The 21,208-nt window shown below is 35.1% G+C and overlaps 1 protein-coding gene across 3 annotated transcripts in view; it reads right to left on the minus strand.

Annotated features, from left to right (window-relative positions):
- The window catches only part of LOC110018204 (potassium transporter 23), a 28,697-nt gene extending 8,040 nt beyond the window's left edge, over positions 1–20,657 (minus strand). The window contains exons 1-6 of one of the 3 annotated variants that reach the window (XM_020715448.1): positions 20,409–20,657; positions 16,737–17,343; positions 6,704–6,932; positions 6,295–6,543; positions 6,140–6,190; positions 5,753–6,013 (exon numbers count right to left, since the gene is read on the minus strand). In XM_020715448.1, the coding sequence (XP_020571107.1) occupies positions 5,753–6,013; positions 6,140–6,190; positions 6,295–6,543; positions 6,704–6,932; positions 16,737–16,967 (1,021 nt within the window). In that variant the 5' untranslated portion in view covers positions 16,968–17,343; positions 20,409–20,657. The remainder of the gene's footprint in view (positions 1–5,752; positions 6,014–6,139; positions 6,191–6,294; positions 6,544–6,703; positions 6,933–16,736; positions 17,344–20,408) is intronic. The other 2 variants (XM_020715447.1, XM_020715445.1) reach the window with 2 other exon arrangements.
- Positions 20,658–21,208: the final 551 nt, after the last annotated feature.

Consider the following 21,208-nt stretch of genomic DNA (forward strand, 5'->3'; position numbering starts at 1 on the left):
GCAAAATTAGGAGCTTTGAGTGAACAATTGATTAACACAATTAGACTGCACATAATTCCATGTTTTGAATGAATCAATCTATCTTTTAATCAATAACTACATCTTAAGCTTTGTGCAACCTTCAATTGAGGATAAATTGGTCTTTATAGTTATCATTTCCTTGTGCATGTGTGATGTATATTTTGGATTCCTTAAAAAGATTTTGAATCACCTTGAAGGTGTTCCACGTGTCCTCTCCTATCATTTTGAATGACCTCGAAGATGTGCCAAGCTAAGGTTTGGAAGTCCATCTACTCCTAAACAAACAAGCTCTTAGCTAGTTTCCTATTCATTTATTCCGCGTATGCTGGTTCTTCTATTATTCTAAATAACACTTCAGTGAACAATCAATAAAGGTGGGACTGAAAAGGACATAAGAACAAATAAACAATGCTTTAATTTTATAAATAAATTAAAAATTATTGGAGTGCGGAGCCATCAATACTCAATGGAACAGAACTCTGTAATTCTACATCTGCAGCATGGCGTAGGCACGCCTGAAACGAGCGTAGCTATGGTAGATGACATACCTACGTCGAACAGCAGTGTAACCACGCTACAGGTTTGATCTTCTAGCTTTTCTTCCCAAGCGTGCAAAATATTTAAACCTCTACTTAGGGCTTTCTCCCAATTCCAAAGTTAAAAGCCTAGTTTTGGAGCCAAGAGGTTGCTTTCTCTCTCACATGCATTGTTTCTCGACTAGATTTCTTCCTGAAGGTGAATTGTCAAGAGTGTAATTTCAGAACAAGGGCTTTCTCTTATGATCAAGAGGAAGGTTTGAAGTGATATTACATAAGTTCCCATGTTTGCAAAGAGTTGATATGAGTGTTATCTCTAGACAATTTTAACTTTTTATAATGGAATTTTGGTGCGGTGTGGTTCCCCATCAGTTTTTCATGTTCTCTAGTTTTTCCACATTAAATCCTATTGTGTTTTTTTTCTTATAGTACTTTGTTGTGCTTTTGTTTGAGTTTTATTTGTTCAGGATTTCTCGAATTGGAGTTCATATTTTCTGCGGTGTGATTTCAATTGTGTGTCAATCGAAGCCCTAAGTAATTCTCCATCTCAACAATTCTGTGTTAATTCGAGTGGGAGCAATTGTCGATAAAGCAAGGTACAAAATGAAAAGTTTAATGGGATAAACTTTGCATGCTTAAAGATGCAAGTGAAGAATTTGTTGTATCATAAAAAAAATGTATATGTCACTACAAGGAATCACCAAGAAGTTTGAAACAACGAACAAACCTAGATTTGATTAGTCTCACTTTTCTCATATGTTGCATTCAATGTAGTGAATGAGAAAACTACGGTGGATCTCATAGCGACACTGACAATGATGTATGAAAAACCTTCTACTTCTAATACATTTTTCTGGATGAAGAGGTTATTCAACATGAAGATGGTTGAAGGTTGTTCGATGGCTGAATATCTTAATAATTTCAACATTGTGACAAACCAATTGTGTTGTTGGTATCAATTTTGATGATGAAATTAGATCACTATTAATTTTTTCTTCATTATCGAACAACTGGGATAGATTGATAAAGATGGTGAGTTAACTCGTTAGACAATTTGAAGTTAAACATTGATGATGTCATGTAGTTAGTGTTGAACGAAGAAATTCGTAGAAAGGCAGCGACAATGAATCTTCAGGTTTTGTGTTAAATGTTATAAACAGGGGAAAGAAGCTAAACCAAAATACAGGCAAAGAGACAGATTCAAGTCCAGAAGAAGAAAATTTAGGTCAAGCATAGGAGAATGTTGGAACTATAAGAAGAAAGAGCATTTCAAACAGAACTATAAAGCTTCAAGGAAGGCTGGTGGTGGAGGACAAAAAAGGAATCTTTCTACAAAAATCTCCATTGACAAAATCTAAAGTGATTCATTGATTTTTATCCCTAGTCAGCACTGGATATTGAATAGAAGATTCATGAGCCTTTTTTCATTTATGCCCCAACAAAGAGTTGTTTATATTTAGAGTGATCTAGAAAAAGATTATGTGGGAGATAACAAGGCTTGCAGTATCATAAAAAATAATAATGTGTATATCAAATTGTCAAATGGAACAATCCGAAAATTCAGTAAAGTCAGAAATGCTCCAAGTCTGAAGAGAAATTTGATCTCTACGAGTCAACTGATAAAATTAACGTATGTGACGATTTTCATAGGTGAGACATGAAATGTGAACAGGCGACAATGATGATGGTTTGGGGCAATATTGAAGACATTTTTACATGATCAATGAAATTGTGGATTTTATTGGTGTATCTGGAACCAAGGTAGATACGGGTCTGTGGCACCATGGGCTTGGCCATATGAGAGAGGAAGGTACAAAGTCCCTATCTTCAAAGAATACAAGGTTTGAGATATGTAAATTTAAGTTTCTATGAAGATTGTGTATATGACAAGCATAATAACTTCTTTCTCCAAAGCTGGGTCAATGGTGAAGTAAAACAAATTGGAGTTAGTGCATACTGACGCATGTGATCCTACTTCAATTCAGTTTAATGGAGGTTTTTACTACTATAATATTTATTGACGATCATACTAGAAAGAGATCGGTTTACTTCTTAAAACAAAAATTTAACGTATTTGAAGTGTTTAAGAAGTGAAAGATCATGACAGAAAATGAGGCTGGCTTGAAGATGAAGTATCTTAAACCAGATAATGAGGGTGAGTATCGTGATCAGAGGATCATACATGATTTCACCGTTCCAAGAACTCTACAGTAGAATGGAGTGGTTGGGCGCATGAACAATACCATATAGAGCATGCCAGAAGTATGAGGTTGTATGCAGGCTAGCTAAGGCAGTCCCGGGCAGAAGCAGAGAATATTACAATTAATCTAATCAACCGTGGTCCATCAAAAATTATAAAGAAAGACTTACCTGAAGAAGCCTGGACCTGGAGTGAAAAAGGGGTAACTATATCTCACTTGAAGGCATTTGGTTGTTTTGCATATGTATATGTTGATGCAGAACTTGCTCGAAATCTGTCAAGTGCATTTTCATTGGGAATGAATTGGATGAATTTGGATACATAATCTAAAATTATCAAAATTAGAAATTCATCAGGAGCAAGGATGTTACTTTCAATGAAATGAAAATGTACAAGGACATGATTAAAACTCAAAATTACCCATCAATTACTTATGAAAAGTCCGAGTATGTTAAGATAGAAGATACTAGTGATCGAGAGGAAGAAAATGAAGTACAAGAAGTTTTTCAATCACCTGCTACTAAACTTGGGACGTCCAACAAAGCTACTAGAGAAACAGAGGCATTCTCCTTTTTTGTACTATTTGTTGCTAACACCAAAGTGCTATGAGACCACTCAAGTTGAAGATTCAAAAGAGTGAGAGTTTGTCATGGATGACGAGAAACAATCCTTAAGGTCAAATTAGAAATGGGATTTGACGGTATTAACAGATAGCAAAAGGGCATTTACAACAAGTGGGTCTACAAACTGAAAGAGAAGTTAGATAGTGGCAGACACTATAAGACAAGACATATTGTAAAGGGACTTCAATAGCAGAAAAAGAGTGTAATACACTGAGATTTTTTTTCCTGTAGTGAAGATGACAATTGTCAGAGTTATGTTGAGTTTAATAGCATAGAAAGATCTACATATAGAGCAAATAGATGTAAAGATAGTCTTCTTATATGGAGATCTGGAAGATGAGTTATATATGGTGCAACCACAATGTTATGAGGTTCCAGGGAAAGAATATTTAATTTACATGTTGAAGAAGAGCCTTTATGGCTTGAAGCAAACCTTGCGACAGTGGTACATGAGGTTTTCATTTATGAAGATCTGAAAGAGGAGCTATATATGGTGCAACCGCAATGTTACGAGATTTCAGAGAAAGAATATTTGATTTACATGTTGAAGAAGAGTTTTTATGGAGCGAAGCAGACCTTGAGACGATGGTACAAAAGGTTTGACATGTTCATGTAAGTGGGTGCAAGATGTATCAGGCAAATCGCTGTTTTATCAAAAACTTCGATAATTGATATATCTTAGTTTTTTTGTCTGTGGATAACATGCTAATTGCAGATGCAGATATGGAGAAAATCCAGAACTTAAATGAACAATTATCAAGTAAGTTTGGGATAGAGGATTTAGGTCCAACCAGAAAAATCCTCGCGATGAGGATCAACGAGGATAGAAGTGTAGGTGCACTGAAGTTGTCTCAGACTGAGTATGTTGAGAAGATATTACAGAGGTTTAACACATGAGAGGCAAAATCAGTTTGCACCCTCTTAGGTGGTCACTTCAAGCTATCTAAGGAACTATCACCTAAATCTGAAATAGAGCAAGCAAAGATGGGGAGATCTTTGTATGCTTCAGCAGTTGTCAGCATAATATATGTATGATTTGTATGAGAAAAGATAATGCATATGCAATTTGAGTGGTCAATAGGTACATGAGTGATTCAGAAAGGCATCATTGTGAGGCGGTGAAGTAGATTCTTAGATATTTGAGGGGAACAATCAACATGACAATTTATTTCGAAAGTGCAGGGATCAGTTTACAAAGATTTGTATACTCGAACGTGACAAGAGATTCGGACATTAAAAGAAGTATGACAGGGCATATCTTCACTTTGGTAAACACAACGGTGAATTGAGTTTCCATATTGCAGAAAATTGTTGCACTTTAACAATGGAGTTGAATACATTGCCATCACTGAGGCTAGCAAATTGATGATTTGGCTACAAGGCTTTATTGCAGAATTACAATGAGTGTAGTTACAACAGATGTAGTTACAGCGGATGGTATGCCTAGGTCGAACAACATCGTAACCATGAAGATTGTTGCACTTTAACAATGCTTGAAATGAGTGTAGTTACAGCGGATGGTATGCCTAGGTCGAACAACATCATAACCACGTTGCGGGTTCAATTCATCCTGGTATATTGCATAACAACAGCGCTTACAGTGTTCTCCTGATTTGGAAGTTAAAGCCTTGAGGAGGGACGAGGCTGGTTTCTCTCTTGCTTGCAGTGTTTCTGGTCAGGTTTTTTCATGAAGGTGATATTTCGGGAGGGTGAATTCGAAGCGAGGGCTTTCTCCTATGAGATCGAGATGAAAGCTTGGAGCAATATTCTGTAATTTTCTGTGTTTGTAGAGAATTGATTTGAGTGTGTGTTTCGGTACAATTCTGTTTTCATAATGAATTTTGGTGTGGTGTAACTCCATAATTTTTTTCTCATTCTCGAGATTTTCTAATATTAAATCCTGGAATATTTTTTCTTACTTTGCTTTGTTGTGCTTGTGTTTGATTTTGATTGTGAACCAATCAAAGCCCTAAGTAATTCTCCATCCCAAAAAAAATTAGAGACAGCACTTCAAGAAACCACAATTGTTAAAGAAAGAAGTCAGGTTAAAGACAACAGGAAACACACGTAGTTTCCTCTGAAGGCTGTTTTGGTTGACAGAAAATAGAAAATAATGATTTTATTTTCAATTCATTTCGAGTGTAAGAAATAAAATCATCATTTCTCTAGTATTTTGAGGGTATTTGTAAGTCTAAAACTCATGTTGCTTTCTATCTACATCAAACTAAATGATTGAATATAATAAATTTGGCATTTTCAATGTTTATTTTCTATTTCAATCAGCTAAATGAACCAACGACAAAGTCCGTCTTACCTCAACAAGGAAAAAAAAATGCCTAGTAATATAACTGAAAAGTAGATACGAGAGGAACCTGTGATGCACAAGACAACACCGCCAAGAGCTGTCCATGCCTTCAAGTTATTTCTCTTGAAGAAGAAATAAATGTAAGCTGGATTTAAAGCTCTAAAAACAGAAATATCGTGCTTAATAATGTTGTACAATCCAATTGAGCCAATACCAAAGAACCAAAGTGCTAGCACCGGAGCAAAAAGAAAACCCACTTTGCCAGTTCCAATACTCTGTATGCTAAACAACACTGCGAGGATCACAATGGCGAGAATCACTACAGCATCTGCGAAAAGAAAAAAAAAAAATTGAAGGCGATTGATTATGCAGAAAAAATTGAAGAACCAAACTATCCCATCAAAATAATAGAAAAGGCAGCATAAAATTTTACTAAAAATAAAAATCCAAAAACCTGAATTAATTCCTGTAATAGCTCCCTGCAGGCCACTAACTGCAGATAATACTGGAAAAGAACAAAATAACAAAAATATTAAATAAATTCACAAAAACACAACAGAAATGTCAAATATAAAATGACAGTGATGACGTTTGGAAGGGGCAGACTACCAGACATGGATGGAGTAAGAATACCATCACCAATAATCATAGAAGTACCCATTAGAACCAGCAGTAAGAGAAGAGTTTTGAAACAAGAATTCTTTTCCAGACAATCTTTTATTTTTAGAGCTCTTTCTAATTCAGTAGTAGGCAATTTTAGCCGAAAACTAGAAATATCTTCATCAGCTCGCTGTTGGTTCGGAAGTTGGCTAACTTTAGCATACCTACAAATCAATGAATATAATGCAAATGTACCACCTGCAAATAAAAATTGAATTACAGCAGAGCAAATATTTTAAATTAATTGATAAAATTGAACCATAATGCTTCCACATAAAAAAGAGAGAATGTTCATCTTTAATACACATGTTCCAATGACTTAAAATCATTTATTTCAAAAACAATCATTACTTCATACCTTCTCCATTATCATTAGCCTTCAGCACTACAAAAACATATTTTGCAAAAGGAATAAGAGCAATTGTGTAGAGAACTAAAGACAATGCTCCCAGCACATCCAATTCTGAATTTATGGGAACCTTGCTGAAAACATCACTGAAAACATACAAGGGACTGGTACCCATGTCACCATATACAACACCAAGAGTTTGAAATGCCATAGCTATAGTGCTCCATGCTGAGAGATTCTGAACATAATTTAAGAGAAGTACTTCGTCAAATTCTACGCTACATGTTAATCACGACAGTGCATTTGTCTGCCGGGAAAAAAAAAAAAAAGAGAAATGATGTGAAAATCATGAAAAAGAGAAATGATGTGAAAATCATGAAGTTGCGACTGTCAAACTTGTTCTCTTATTAAATAAGATTGCACCTATAAACAGGGATAAAAAGGAAAAATAATATCCCCAATAAAAAGACTTCTCTCAAAATATATAGTTCCCAATAAAAAGACTTCTCTCAATATATATAGTTCCATTCCAAATACTCTCACTCAAGCTGAAGAATTTATAGATATGTTAGCTCCAGTTTGTCACAAAAATAAGATGAGGGTAGTTGATGTTAAGCATTAACAAAAGTATCCACCAATTATTGAAACTGGAAATATAAGCGCTAACAACCTTTTTAGGAAGCACAACAATACGAATGAAGTGGTAGTCCACTATATTGAGTTTAATATGTTCATGAAACATATTGTTGATGGTAATATAAATTGTGGCAAAATTGCCACAATATAGTGAGTTGATTGACAATAAAATCAAAATCATCTTTAAAGATTTTTTATTCAGATCATTTTACAAGCAAAATGAGACATGCCTCTATATTTAGCTTCAACACTAGTATGGCTATAAGCTTATTTGAAATGCTTCTAGATTTTTATACTTATTATAAACCTCAAAATCACCATTTTTAGCCATTCTCTAAGAATAATACTCTTTTTTTTTTAAATCTTTTGTAATTCCGCACTCCATAATCAATATTTAGTAATTTTTAACAAAAATCTTCTTACTGTAATAGGCTATCTTATCTCACAAAGTATTACTACTCACTTGTTTTAAGAATCCATCTCAAAAGAGTGACAACTCACATTTTCCATTCCACTACCTTATCCTTGTTATCCATGAGAATTATTGTATTTGATCTTTTCCTTCATACTCTTGATGTGCATCTATTCATATAGGAAGGTCAAATCATCCGATTAGAGGGTTCTAATCGTAACTATTTCTTTTGTGGAGCCTAATGACAAAATCATACGGATATAGGACTCGAGCAACATCCTTACTGGCACAGTTATTTTAAATTTGAATTTGAATTTAGTAATATACTTGGCATGACATTAGCCCTATGTGAGCTTAGGTTAATATCAAATTTCTCCACCTCAACGAACCATTGCAGAGGGTAGATGAATACTCTTAGCTTTTAAAGATAGATTTCATTTTCGTATTTTAACAGATTTTGTGATTTGAAGATTTGGATTTTATAAGCAAACTCCCTCCTTTCGAGATTCAAATTTAACATAACTATCACAGAGGAATTCATTGGCATGCATATTTTATAATTTTGATTAGATTTAATCACTTAAGAATTCAAAAAGAATTAGTCTTGTTAACTACCATTCTTGTTAGGAGAAGGGTCCAACAGGCGGCTCGGTTTTGTCACTTCAATCAATGTGAGAAGCGGGATAGAATTGGTCGAAGGTGTGACTTATGTCTCTTGCACTATGCAAGGCAGCTTGCTTGAGACTGTGTGGTTTAACAGTTTAAATTTGACTTTCAAATTCTTTCAAATTTTGTAAAGCTTTAAAAAGATGAATTTTTCCATATAGATTTGATTTTAATTTAAACATGCAATTAACCCGCGTAGCATTTTCAGACACTTAAGATTTGGTTCAAGGCAAGTGACGAAGCACATACAAGTATTTAGGGCTTTTGAATTCAAGCGGACTTTTACGGGATTTTATTATTATTTTTGTGAATGTATTATCATTAAAATTTGTGTAAATATTTAATTTAAGTTTTTAGTTTTGTCTTATGTCTGCTGGTGCAGAGGGATTACAGATTGATGATGAGTAGAAATATTTTAGATTTTGATCGTATATTTTGGAATTATGTATCTCTCCAAACACTCAAATTTCACTAGGTGATCAAGTGAATCCCCATAATCATCGTACATGATTTTAAGTGCTTTAACTAACCAATAAAAAGCTTCATTTATATTTATAGATGATCTAGTATGTTCATCACACATCTCATTTGAGCTCGTTGACGAGTCATCAAGTCCCCTATAAATCTGATGCAGGTTTTTTTAATCCCTCATTTATTTTTTATATATGAGATGGTGAGTTCACTATAGGTACGAGTCAATGAGTACCCTGACATGCAAGATTTCATATGTGGGTCCTAAAATTTATTTTTTGTCAGCTATTACAAAAGTGATTAAGTTCGGTGGCAATTAAAACATTCCAGACTTTGATTTTATATTTTGAAAATTGGCATTTTTTCCACTAAATTTTTACTTGAGTGCTCAAATGAATCCCCATAATCAAAGTGCATGACTATAAATGCTTCAACAAACCAATAAAATACCTCATTGATATTTATAGATGATCTAGTGTATCCATCAAAGGTTCCGTTCGAGAGCTCGTTGACGAGTCGTCGAGTCCCTATAAAACTGATATGAATTCCCTTTAATGCATCATGTACCTTTAAAGATGAAATAGTGAATTTGTTACAGGTTTCAGTTAAGCTCGTTGACGAGTCACCGAGTCCCGTATAAATATTGTGCGGGTTTTATTTTTATTTAATTTTGTCTTCCATATTTAATAAATTATATAACTATTTAAGTCCAAATTTTATCATTAATTTGTACTAAAAGATCTATCATTTTAGCCCAACGTTCAAACGAAATTTTGGCAATATTTCGGCTGCCTCCCGATGTCATCTCTGTGAGAGGCTATTTCGGAATGTTGGGCCTAACCACTATGCCAAAAGAGGCATGTATGGCCGGTGTCATGAAACACCGCGATCAAAATATTTGAAACCCACCAAGACAAAAAAGATGCACATGCGATACTGCAAGGTTAGCCACAAAATAATTATAGAATTTACTAAGTTATTTGAATTTTGACAGCCTCCCGATGTCATCTGATGTGGATCAAAAATGTGTTGTTGTTTGTCGTTAAATACATGTTTTACTTAATTATTATGATGTTTTACACTTAAGGAAGGTGTTCTTGTTGCGTTTCACAGGATATAGGTGTGGAGCAAATTTCAAGGAGATAAACGTCATAAATTGACCAATTAGTAGGAGTAGCAACCCCACGCCAGAGAGTGCCGCCCCTTGTTGTGAACCATCCTAAGAGAGAATCAGATTGGCAACCCCAAGTCAGGATCGTGCGCGACCGTGTCGAACATCTAGAATATGCGGCAAAACCGGAGCCAATCAGCAGCGCAAGGGCACCTCGTTATGCGGGAAACTTAAATTGAAAGGTTTTTATGACAGTTTTGGAGACCTAGCCATATAAGGAGAGGCCTTGGACATCAAGGGAAACTCTTGGGTCATTGGAAGGCAGCTTCTACTTGTTTTTAGGGATTCTTGTGTTGTGCCCTAGGGTTTTCTCCTTAGGTTTCCTTGGGAGAAGGCCTATATATAGGGTTTTTCTTTTAAGAGTTTTGGAGAGTTGGAAAGAATGAGATATTTGAATGCACGTACGAGGGAAATTTGCATTGAGTGCTTGAACTTTAAGGGAAGGATCAAGGTCTACTTCAAGGCAAAGAATTTTTTGTTTGAATTTTTGTACTTGTTTACATGTTGGATTTATTTCAATGAATTTTTTTTTTGTTCTACTATCATGAATGGTAGAAAAATATTTTTATGCTCTTGTGATTAGGATATTTAAATGAATCGAACGTTTTATCCATGAGGTTTTCTCCGACATTTTTGTGTTGTGTTATTTGATTAATGTAGATTAAGAAAGTCACCTTGTGGAGAAAAAATATTGTCAATAGGAGATTGCAGCATAGATAGGTGACTAGAGAATTCCTGAAAAACTTTACATGGTTAAGCCCCCTTAACTGTAATACGAGTTTCTAAAGCCTTTTATAACCTCGACAGGTGCTAAGGAGGACTTTTTCCTGGTTGTCAAAATCAACAACGGGATCTCATAGGAAAACTTTGAGGATTCACACAATCTAAGTCATATGAGGATGATTTTTATCACCTTTGAAAAATTCCAAAATTTAGTTTTGTTATCTTCATTTGGATTTTAAAAACATCTCAACGTCAAAAACTTGAAAGACTACAAATTAGACTTAAAGGTTTAGTAAACTAAAACTAAGGTAATTAGAAAATTTACTAGTTTTCTTGTAGGATCGACACACTGACTCAAAATTCGTGTATAACTTGAGCGGCACATACTTGCATTATTATCGACTGCTTTGTAGTAATTTTAGGCATCATCATTGTTGCAAGAGAGATACATCAGGAAAGTTGGGTCTAGCCACTATGCCATGAAAGACATTTATTATGATCGGTGTCGTGAAACATCAAGGCAGAAATGAATGAAACCCACCATGAGGCACCTATAAGCAAAATCCACAACACATATATGCATATCTTCACGTTGCATCATGGGCGTCGTCAAATTTATCTCACCATGCTAAGAAAAGTATGCATGAGTTCACTCGTGACAAACACGTACAAACGGGTTGCATCACGAGGATGAGATATCATTTGCCCCGCCACACTAAGAAAAGCGTGCATGGGTTCCCCTCATTGAATCCAATGCGCCACAAACCAAATATTAAGAGTTTAAGAGCACAATCTTTTTATACATTTGTGTGATCCCCGACGATGTGATCATAAATTTGTTGAAGAAGCAATATTGGATAGACATCCACAAGCTAAGTTCTGTAAGTGCCATCGAGCTCTCAAACTTTCATAAATAGTAAATCTAATGGGTAGCTCCAAGGCCCTTATACCGTCCCCTTGCACCCTCATCTCCTAGCCTCACTAAAATTTGACTGATTTCTGAGCCCAATCGTCTCAGCTATCTGATGTGAATCGTCTTCTACTCCATGAACCATTAAAAAGTCAGAGTGAAAAGAGAGAAGCTCTTCCTACACCATCATCCTCTTTGTCAAACTTCCTGACGAGAACTCCTTCCTTGTAACCTTCACATTCTCCTTCCATATGACGTCCCTTCCTGTCGGCCATCTCAATGGAATCCTGTGATTCCTCAGGTGGCAAAATCAAACAATTTTGCCCCTTTCCAAATCCAAGAACACGTTTCCTCTCATATTCAATATGGCCATTGGCTTCTGCTGAATCTGAACTCTCTGAAACAGTATAATAACATGGCACATAATTCTCATATTCAGCTCTTCTATTGGCGAGCTCTTCAACAAGGAAGGGATCCACAACTAGCTTCAGTTGTACCCGCCTGTAACCTTTATAGATGTTAAATTGTGAGACATTGGAGATATATGCACTCCAGTAGAGCGAAACCCAAATCGTAATGAAAGCAATTAGGGAAAAACTTAACTTCAGTATGCTAAGCGTCAAGTTTTGCCGATTTCTTCTTAATCCGAAAGGACTTGGAAGCTTATGACCTAATCTATTCTTAGAAAAATTCTTCTGTTGGGAGATCTTGTCAAATGTGTATTCACAGCTGGAGAACCTTCCATTGCCGCCCGAGGAAGGTTTTGCCGGAGTTGGCGCAGGAAGTCTCGCCGGCGGGATGGTTTCGTGTGGGAGGAGGAAGATTTGTTAGGACTTCTCGGCTTATAGAAGGGAAGAAGAAAGAGATGCGAACAGGTGGCATTGCGGGAATCGGAGATATCATGGGAGGGTTTGCGTGGGAAAATAATGTGCAGAGAGAGGATTGAGAGAGGAGAAAATATTAAGTCCGTTTTTTTGGGATACAATGTTAACAAGCAAAGGTCACCACCGGCGGCGAGCAGGGGCGGCTAGAGAACGCAGAATTGACGATCGTTGAAATGACTAATTTGCCCCCTGATTCTGTTGAAATGACTAATTTGTCTCTATTCTGGATAAACAATTGAGTTGTTTGGTTCGTGTGTTTTGTAAACAGCTTATTTATAAATTTTGTAGTTGAATTAATAATCTGCTCTGGACAGCGCTATATGTATTTACATACATATCACCCAATTCCTATGTATGTACATATCTAACACCTCTACTTAACTTTTTTACATGCATAGCACCAAATTCTTTCATAACTCAAAAAAATAGCACCATTTTAACTTTTTAAGAACGAAATAAACCTTTTCATGCATAGATAAGGTGGCATGTATGTAAAAAATAAAGTTGGCTTAAGGCAAATAATTCTACCCAAATAATCGTCAAATTCCTATGTTTTTCTGTTAAATTATTTGCAAAGACAATTTTCTCTCCTCACAAAATCATAAGAGAATCTAATATAAATCACAACAAAGTAGTATACACTTGTTCATTTTCTCCCCAAATGAGCAAACTACTGCATCATCCATGGAAAGTAATAACATCTTAAAGGAAAAGGTTAACAAGAAAAAACAAAAAAAAAAAGGTAATGGCACAATAAACCTATGCCTCCCTTAATAAAACAACAATGAAATTAAACACTAATTCATTCTAACACCCAAAAAAAAAATGGTGATAGAAGCTTGAGAAAAAACTTGGCTCAACAAAATCGTGAGAACAAACAACACTAAAACGGGAAACATTAAACCTATTAGGTATTTACCCACGTCCACCATTAATGCACACTACTTCTGGAGTAGAGAGAGAGTGGTTTTGGAGTAGTGAGAGTCTGCAGAGGCTTCAAATTTAAGAGACAGAACAGTGCCCTTTGTCGGAATTCATATTACCTCAGAGGAAAGCGAACGAAGGAGTGACGAAAGAGGAAGAAGCAGAAGGAGTGTCGATGAAGGAAGAAGCAGAAGCAATGTCGAATCAGGGAAGAAGAATCGCGAACAAAGGAAGAATCTGCGGCACTGAGAGCTTCCTTTATTCTCGAATCGTGAACGAAGGAAGAATAATCGCAAATGAAGGAAGAAGAATCACGAACGAAGGAAGAAGAAAACATTGCGGGAAGGGGCAGCGGAGTAATTGGGGGTTAAACACAATAAGGAAACGCGAAGCATGGGTCTAGACCCGCGATCCTCTTGTAATGCAAAATAGGAAACAGAGTTTTGATAAACGCATTTCCAACGCGCGAAACAAACGATGAGGCTGCGTTTTCAAAACGCCGCCGCACTTATAAGCTACCCTAAACGGGCCCTAAGTAAAGAAATAGGGTTTATTTATATGCAATGAGGAAGAGCATTTTGATTTTTTGGCGAATAATTTTCCCAACCTCCTTTTTGATCTAGACATATTGATCTTCTTTCATCATAGATGGTTTTTTTATGATTTGAATGCCATAATGACCACGAAATTGAGCAATCTTAAGATCGTTGGATTCTTCTAATTGAGTAGCTCGATTTGAATATGAATATGTTAAATTTGAAGTTCTTTTGAACATTCAATTGATGATACAAAACCTCCAAAAATATTTTAATTGCTTGATTCGTGCATGATTGTACGAAACCAAACTAATTTTTGTATCATTAGGTTCAGCTTGTCAAAACAATTAGTTTGATTATAAACTTGATGAAATTGGGGTATTGGATGATCTTAAATTTGAACATGAAATTTCCTATTCCTAAAAAAATATATCGAAATTCGTGTTAGATGATAAAAATTTATTGATGATGCATCAATTATTAATATATAAATATATAATAACAAATATATTTAGGAATAAATATAAATATATTAATATATGGGTGTATTAATATATATTAAATTTATATAATATTCAAATATGATGAATATTTAACCCCTTTGATGCATACAAAACAAAGTCGATTTAGATGAGAATAGGCTCGTTTGAACCATCTCTATGACTTGGATGCATTCGTGAAATCTGTTTTGTGATAGGAGGTCATATGAGTGGCTTAGCTCCGAGCAACTCATTATGGTTCCCGATATTTACCGTTCTTCAACGAGAGAACTAGATATGCAGATCAATATGATGAATACTAAAAATAGAAACTAATGCGAGAAGGGAGTGAATGGTTGTTTATAGAGAGAGATTTGTATGTCGAGATAATTTGGTAGGGAAAATGAAATCCTTTGAATATTATGTTGGGAGATCATGGTTTTGCATCCTTACTGAATAGTAGGCAGTGTTGCGAGATAGATATACACCAGTTGATGTGATATATATATAAATCAAACAATACAGGAGAATGATCGACGAAATGAAAAATGTAACGAGAAAATTCACACAAAAAAAAAACAACAGCGGAACACACAAATTTACGTGGTTCGGCAAATTGCATATATCTACGAAGTTGCAGAGGATTTTACTACTTGAGGAATTTACATCAGTTGATCACCTCGACTTACAAGAGGAATCTCTCAATTCTTTGCTCTCTCTTATTCTCTCTCTGTTCTTCTCTCATTATACCGAGATACACAGAAGAAACTCTACACCGAGATACATCGAAAAAGATAAACTTACAAAATAAATAAACTCAATTTCCCTTCAGCCAATAACCACCAAGAAGAAGTCAAGGGAGAACAATCTTCTTCTTTTTCTTCCTTCTTCCTTCACCGCAAGGAACAACTTCTTGCACCTTCCTTCCTCAATCCCAAGGAAAACCGAAGAATAACACCGTGACTGCTAAACTTTCTTCTCTTATGTTTGCAACTTAAAGGAGAAGGGAGGCGGGAACGGTTCGCGACAGCAGGGATGCGCGACTCTTCGCAAACGGAAGCAGGAGAGGGATCGCGACGTTTTGCGATCGGGGAGGCAGGAGCGGAAAAAATCAGGCTCCAACGCTAAACAGGCAGTATAGATTATCAAGACTAAGGGTTTGTAGGTTTGCCCAAATGGTTGTCTTGATAGCTTGGGGGAAGACAGTTCAAATTGTATGGTAGAATGAGTTAAAAAATCCAGCAGAGCTGCCAAAACAACAATAAGATTCACTTTGGCTTTGATTTCTGAAAGGTATCGAGCCATAGTTTGAAATCCTCATAGAAATGTACTGACATTCATTTTCAAGTTGTATAATACGAGATACATTGATGGACTGTAGACAACGCACACATCGGCATGTTTACAAACCATAGATAGATAAGATAACAAAAAACTGCAGAGGGAAATCTGTGATGAAAAAATGATGCAACAAAGTGTCACAGCGAATACAGCCATAGTCATAATTGACCAGCCAGGATGAAATCTGTACAAGGAGAAATGTTGTGGAAGCCATTGGGATTCCTTTAGCCATAATAATTATGCTGTAATCATCATGGCATCACCAGAAACTTCCTTTTTCACGAATACGAGGAATTTTCTACAAATTGGCCTTAGTTTCCGAGAACTTCCCATTGTTATGAATGAGAGAAACTTCTTAGAAAGCAGAGATAGAATCTGGTCAGGACTCAGACATAAATACTATCGTAAATCTGAATCCAAGAAAAAAAAAGTAAGCGGCTTTATTTTATTTTCATTCAGCATCGGGGAACCTATAAATTTGTCATAATCTGAAACCCCGTCATTTCATTAGAAACAGAGTCATTTTACAAAGCAGGACAAACCTTTTCAATTTTTGCTTTATTCAGTACGGATGAATTTGTCGAGTAAAATGAATTTCCAAGCAGACAAACTTGCCATAAAAAGAACTTTTTGTTTCACTAAAGCAGATACAGCGAAATTCACTGTTCTAACACTTTTTAGTTCCTGAAATATATCAGCTTAGTACGGCAGTACATCAACAGCTTCATCTCTACCAAACAAAGCATTAATACTAAGCGATGATCCCGCATTTTCGAAACCCTACTGATTACATCAATAATAACAAGCAAAAATCATGAAAAAGCATATCAAGGGAAGAAAACTCAGATCCAAAACTTGAGAAAGAACTCCTAACGGTAAAGCAATTTACCTCCTTTTTGCGAAGCCCTTGTGAGCCGGCGATAATCATGGCCTCAACATTCAGTGAATCCTCCCGTTTAGGCTTCTTCCACAACCTCCTCCTCAGAATCGCCTCCTCCTCAAACCCTAAAAGAGCAGCACTCTTCTCCTCCCCTTCCAGCTCGCTCCCGTCAACCCATCTTGAATCCGAGCTCATTAGCCGTACTGCCGCCGCCTCCTCTACGATCCCTTCTTCTTCCATTACTAATTCTTCTTCCCCCTTCAATATTTCTTCACCAAGATTGGTTTTTTAAGGCAGGGGGGCGATTCCGCCAGAGGAACCCATGAGCTCGCATGGACGGAGAGAAGCAGTGGATAGAAGTCTGCCAAGATTCAAACTTTGGGAATTTGTCAGGAAGCGGAAGTTTGTTGCGAATTGATTATACAAACAAAGGACAATTATTTCGCTGATCGCCATTCCGCATACGGCAGATGGCGGGCTTTTACAAACTCGACATTACTTGCGGCAGACCGTTGGCTGTGGATCGTGGGGACCATTCGGATGGTGGATCACGGGGTGTTCCGCTGCCTCCCGTTAGATTTAAGTTGATAAAATTTAATAAATGTGATTGTTAAATCTGAAAATATCCAAGAAAAAAACACATCAAATAATAATGCATTGCAAAAAATAAAAAAATAATAGAAAAGGACAGTTATGAACAATAAGTAACATATAATCTTTATTAAAAAATTGATCCTTATTAATAGAAAGTGAGAGATATATTGTAAAATTACAAATATGTCATCCAATCATTAGTTAGTGAGGATGTTCTTTTAGTACATTACAAATTTCAGGTATATTAAATGACAAGTGGATTTATACAATCGGTGTAGATATTGGTGATCAATGGGCACGCAACCGATCAATTTACATTGATATGTTTCGTTAGCTTTTAGGCGACTTTCGAAACTTGGTTCGATCTATTAGCATTAGTTCGATTGTCGGACATTTTAATGATTCGACTCTCAAGCTTGACTCAAAGCGGTTCTTCTTGTTCTAGAGTTTGTCGTTCGGTGAGTATATTCCTCCATATGCTTGTTGTTTAACTTGACCGTTGGAAAGACTCGAGATTCATGCTGACATATTTTTCGTGCACGGATTAAAATTTTCACATTTAAATGCTATAAATTTAGAATAGTGTTATTTTTTATCGTGTTTAACATAAATCTATTCTTTTGACTTTCTTCCTATTTAAGGCGGTGTTTAGTAGCATATTATTAATCAGATTTATGCATGATCTTAACTTAAATCAAACCAAACATAAGAAAATGAATCTTAAATCCAAATCTCATTAAATCTAATTTTTCATATTTCGTCACTCTTTTACCCTACTCAGTCTTCACTAGACGTAAATCCATATTTAATAAATCCGAATAAATCCATTTAAAGGATATATATATCACCATTGGAAAGCTTGAAAGAATTTATCAAATTTGATAAATCATATCCAACATTAATTTAAATTACAGTCAAATACCGCCTAAATCTTTTAATTTCAAATAATAATCGAATTTAATTAATTCACATTTACATTAATAAAAGGAAACAGCAGAAGAGAAGAATAATTGAATTTAGTGGGGTACAGATTTAATTTCTTCAATTATTTACTTTTGTTTGAATGAACATTAAATCATAGATAATTCCTGCTCAAGTTAACTGGCACGTTCTCTGCATGCCGGGGCTTCGTTTTCTCCCTCACTTTTTCTTTTGGCTCGTCAGAGCTGTGAATATGGTCTGTAGGCGGCCCCAATTCGGCCACGTGATCCGCATGATTTATCGGTGTTACAAAAAACAAAAGTTAAAATCTTATCTGCTGGATTTAAGCGAGCATTAAATATATAAATTTTAAGATAATTTGAAATAAGTCTGCAGCTGTTTGAAGAAGCAATTATGAAACTGCTAAGAAATAAACTTTTATTCAAAAAGTTACTGTGGTTATTTCTTTTTTTTTAAATGTTTGATTGCGACATTTTAGCAGTCATATCAGATAGTCAAGTCTGGTGAGAAAATACAACTTTCAGCTGTAGTTTTTCGAGAATACAGACAAAACACAATTTCATCAAACAGAAAAAAGTACGGTGCGGCACCACACTGTCACCACAACGCCGCCCTAAACGCACCATCAACTTAATTATCCATAAAAATAATGAGCTCAAAATGGCATGGCAACTAGTAGAGAAAATGCATATTATTTTCATGAATGCATGAATCAGTTGAATCATGAGCAAACGATGATAAGTTGAATCAGCTTGGCCAAAAAAAAAACTGTTCACTCACATGTGCAAGGAGGCTCTTTTCTTGTGCAACAATGGAGGGGCAAACGAACATGGCATGTTCATCCCATCTCTAGTTGCATAAAGACAAGTTTCAATCATCCAAATATGTTTCTTTTATTATGCCTATTATTCTAAATGTTTTGGACGTCTCAAGTTCATTGTGCATTGGTACTCATTATTTTATAAAATGTTAATATGTGAACAATATTCTAAGAGCCATGAGTTGCTTCATATGAAAATGTTGAGATGTGATTTTCTTTTTTTCTTTTTTTGTTTTATTGAGACTGTTAAAGAGAAGACAATATTTTTTAAAATCCTACAAAAAAAACTGATTTGGCATGATGAATGTCATAATACTTATAATAGACATCAATTATTTGACATTCTTGAATAGCATGAGAGGTGAGAGTATGAATTTATAGTATTTATGTGTTCTTTATTACTCTCTTCGATAGATGAAGAGCTATTCGTGGGGCTTGTAGGGCCTATTGGTAACGAATTTAACAGATTTAGTAAATCTTATGAATTCAAATTTACTAAATCTTGCCAGCTTTAGCAAATCTGGGATTTAAGATAAAACTAGAAAGAAATGGAGGAAAAAATTCATCAGGTTTTACTAAATTCTGCGAAAGAGCGGAAACAAGTAATATATCTCACATTTTATTTAAGATTAACCTCATCTTATGACCACCTTTTGGTTCTTTAAAATTAACATCATTATAGCGCTAATTTCTTAAATAAATTAAGTTTAATTGATTTTAAAATATTTAATGTAATAATTTAATTTGTTATTTTAAAGTTTTATGTTTGAATTATATCATTTTCTTATTATTAAAAAATAAGCTTATTGATAACAGCTTGAACACTCTTTGATTAGACATATATATTCTATGTTTGCAAATTTAATCAATTCCTGCTTATTCAACAAATTTATTAAATTAGCATGGTAAAACTAATCAAATTTTAAATTTGATTAATCATATTATTATATTATACTTGATGGAATTGATCTTAATTTTAATTTCATTTAATCCATTGAATTATTTAAATTTAAGATGAACACGTTTGCACAGGAAAAAATCACAACTTTTTGAAATGTATACAATTTGTTATGTTGCAAAAAAAAGAAATGTTAAATGATTGGTTAAAATTGAACTTTAGGTGCTAGATATGTAAATATAAAAGAATTTTGTGGTATGTTTGGAAATTTTCTCCAAGGATTATGGTTGGAAAAGCTGAAAAATTACCTTCCTATAACTCACTGAAGCTTTCTGTTTGCTGAGATTGCACATTTATGTGCTTTTACGTTAAATACTTTGTTTTCTGGTGGCACTATTCTATTAAAATTAATGGAAGAAAACTTTACTCTGTTTGATTCTCTCCGGGTCACATTCTCTGTTGTAGCCCATGTTCTTCTCCTTGCTATCTCCACTGTGTTTGGCGCTCCAAGCTTTAGAGCTCCTGGCTAGGGCTTATCTACAAAGGAAAGACGATTTCATATTAGAATGTATTATAAGTCTAATGGCTTATTTACCCTTCGTTGTTATTAGTAGTTTGCTATTAGGCTGTTTATTTAAACAATAATGTAATGTTATACAACTCATGAGATGATATTCATTCTTATCTGTTGATTCTCTGTTTTCCTTCTTTCGTTCTATGCTTTTGGTATCTTTTTCTTCTCTCTGTTGATGGTATCAGAGCCTCTTGCTTCACGGCAAAATGAATTCCAGTCCCTTCAGCTCCACTCAAGAAGGGCAACACACTCAGACGGCTTACAACAAGTTCAATGAGATAAGTATTCCTTCTACACTAAAGTCCTTGATGTCCCGGATAAAAAATGTAACTGGGACATGTTTAACTCAAGTTAATTACACTCTAGGGAAAACTTAGATATCAAAACTACTTGCGGCAAATGGCTTTGTTACCTTTCTTGACAATCAATTTCTCCATCCACCAAAGCATGCTCTTGATGCTCACGGCCAAGTAGTAGAAAATCAAGATTATATAATATAACAAATGATAAACATAAATCTAGCAGCAACAATGATTTCTACCATTTCCCCACCCATCTTGTCATATATTTTATATCTCGACACTACAGTTGAAATCTGACAAACCTAGAAAGAAGATTTCAGGCATAGAATCAATCTAGAGTTATTCAATTAA

This window comes from Phalaenopsis equestris, unplaced genomic scaffold (genome assembly GCF_001263595.1).
Source record: "Phalaenopsis equestris unplaced genomic scaffold, ASM126359v1 Scaffold000006, whole genome shotgun sequence".
NCBI lineage: Eukaryota > Viridiplantae > Streptophyta > Magnoliopsida > Asparagales > Orchidaceae > Phalaenopsis > Phalaenopsis equestris.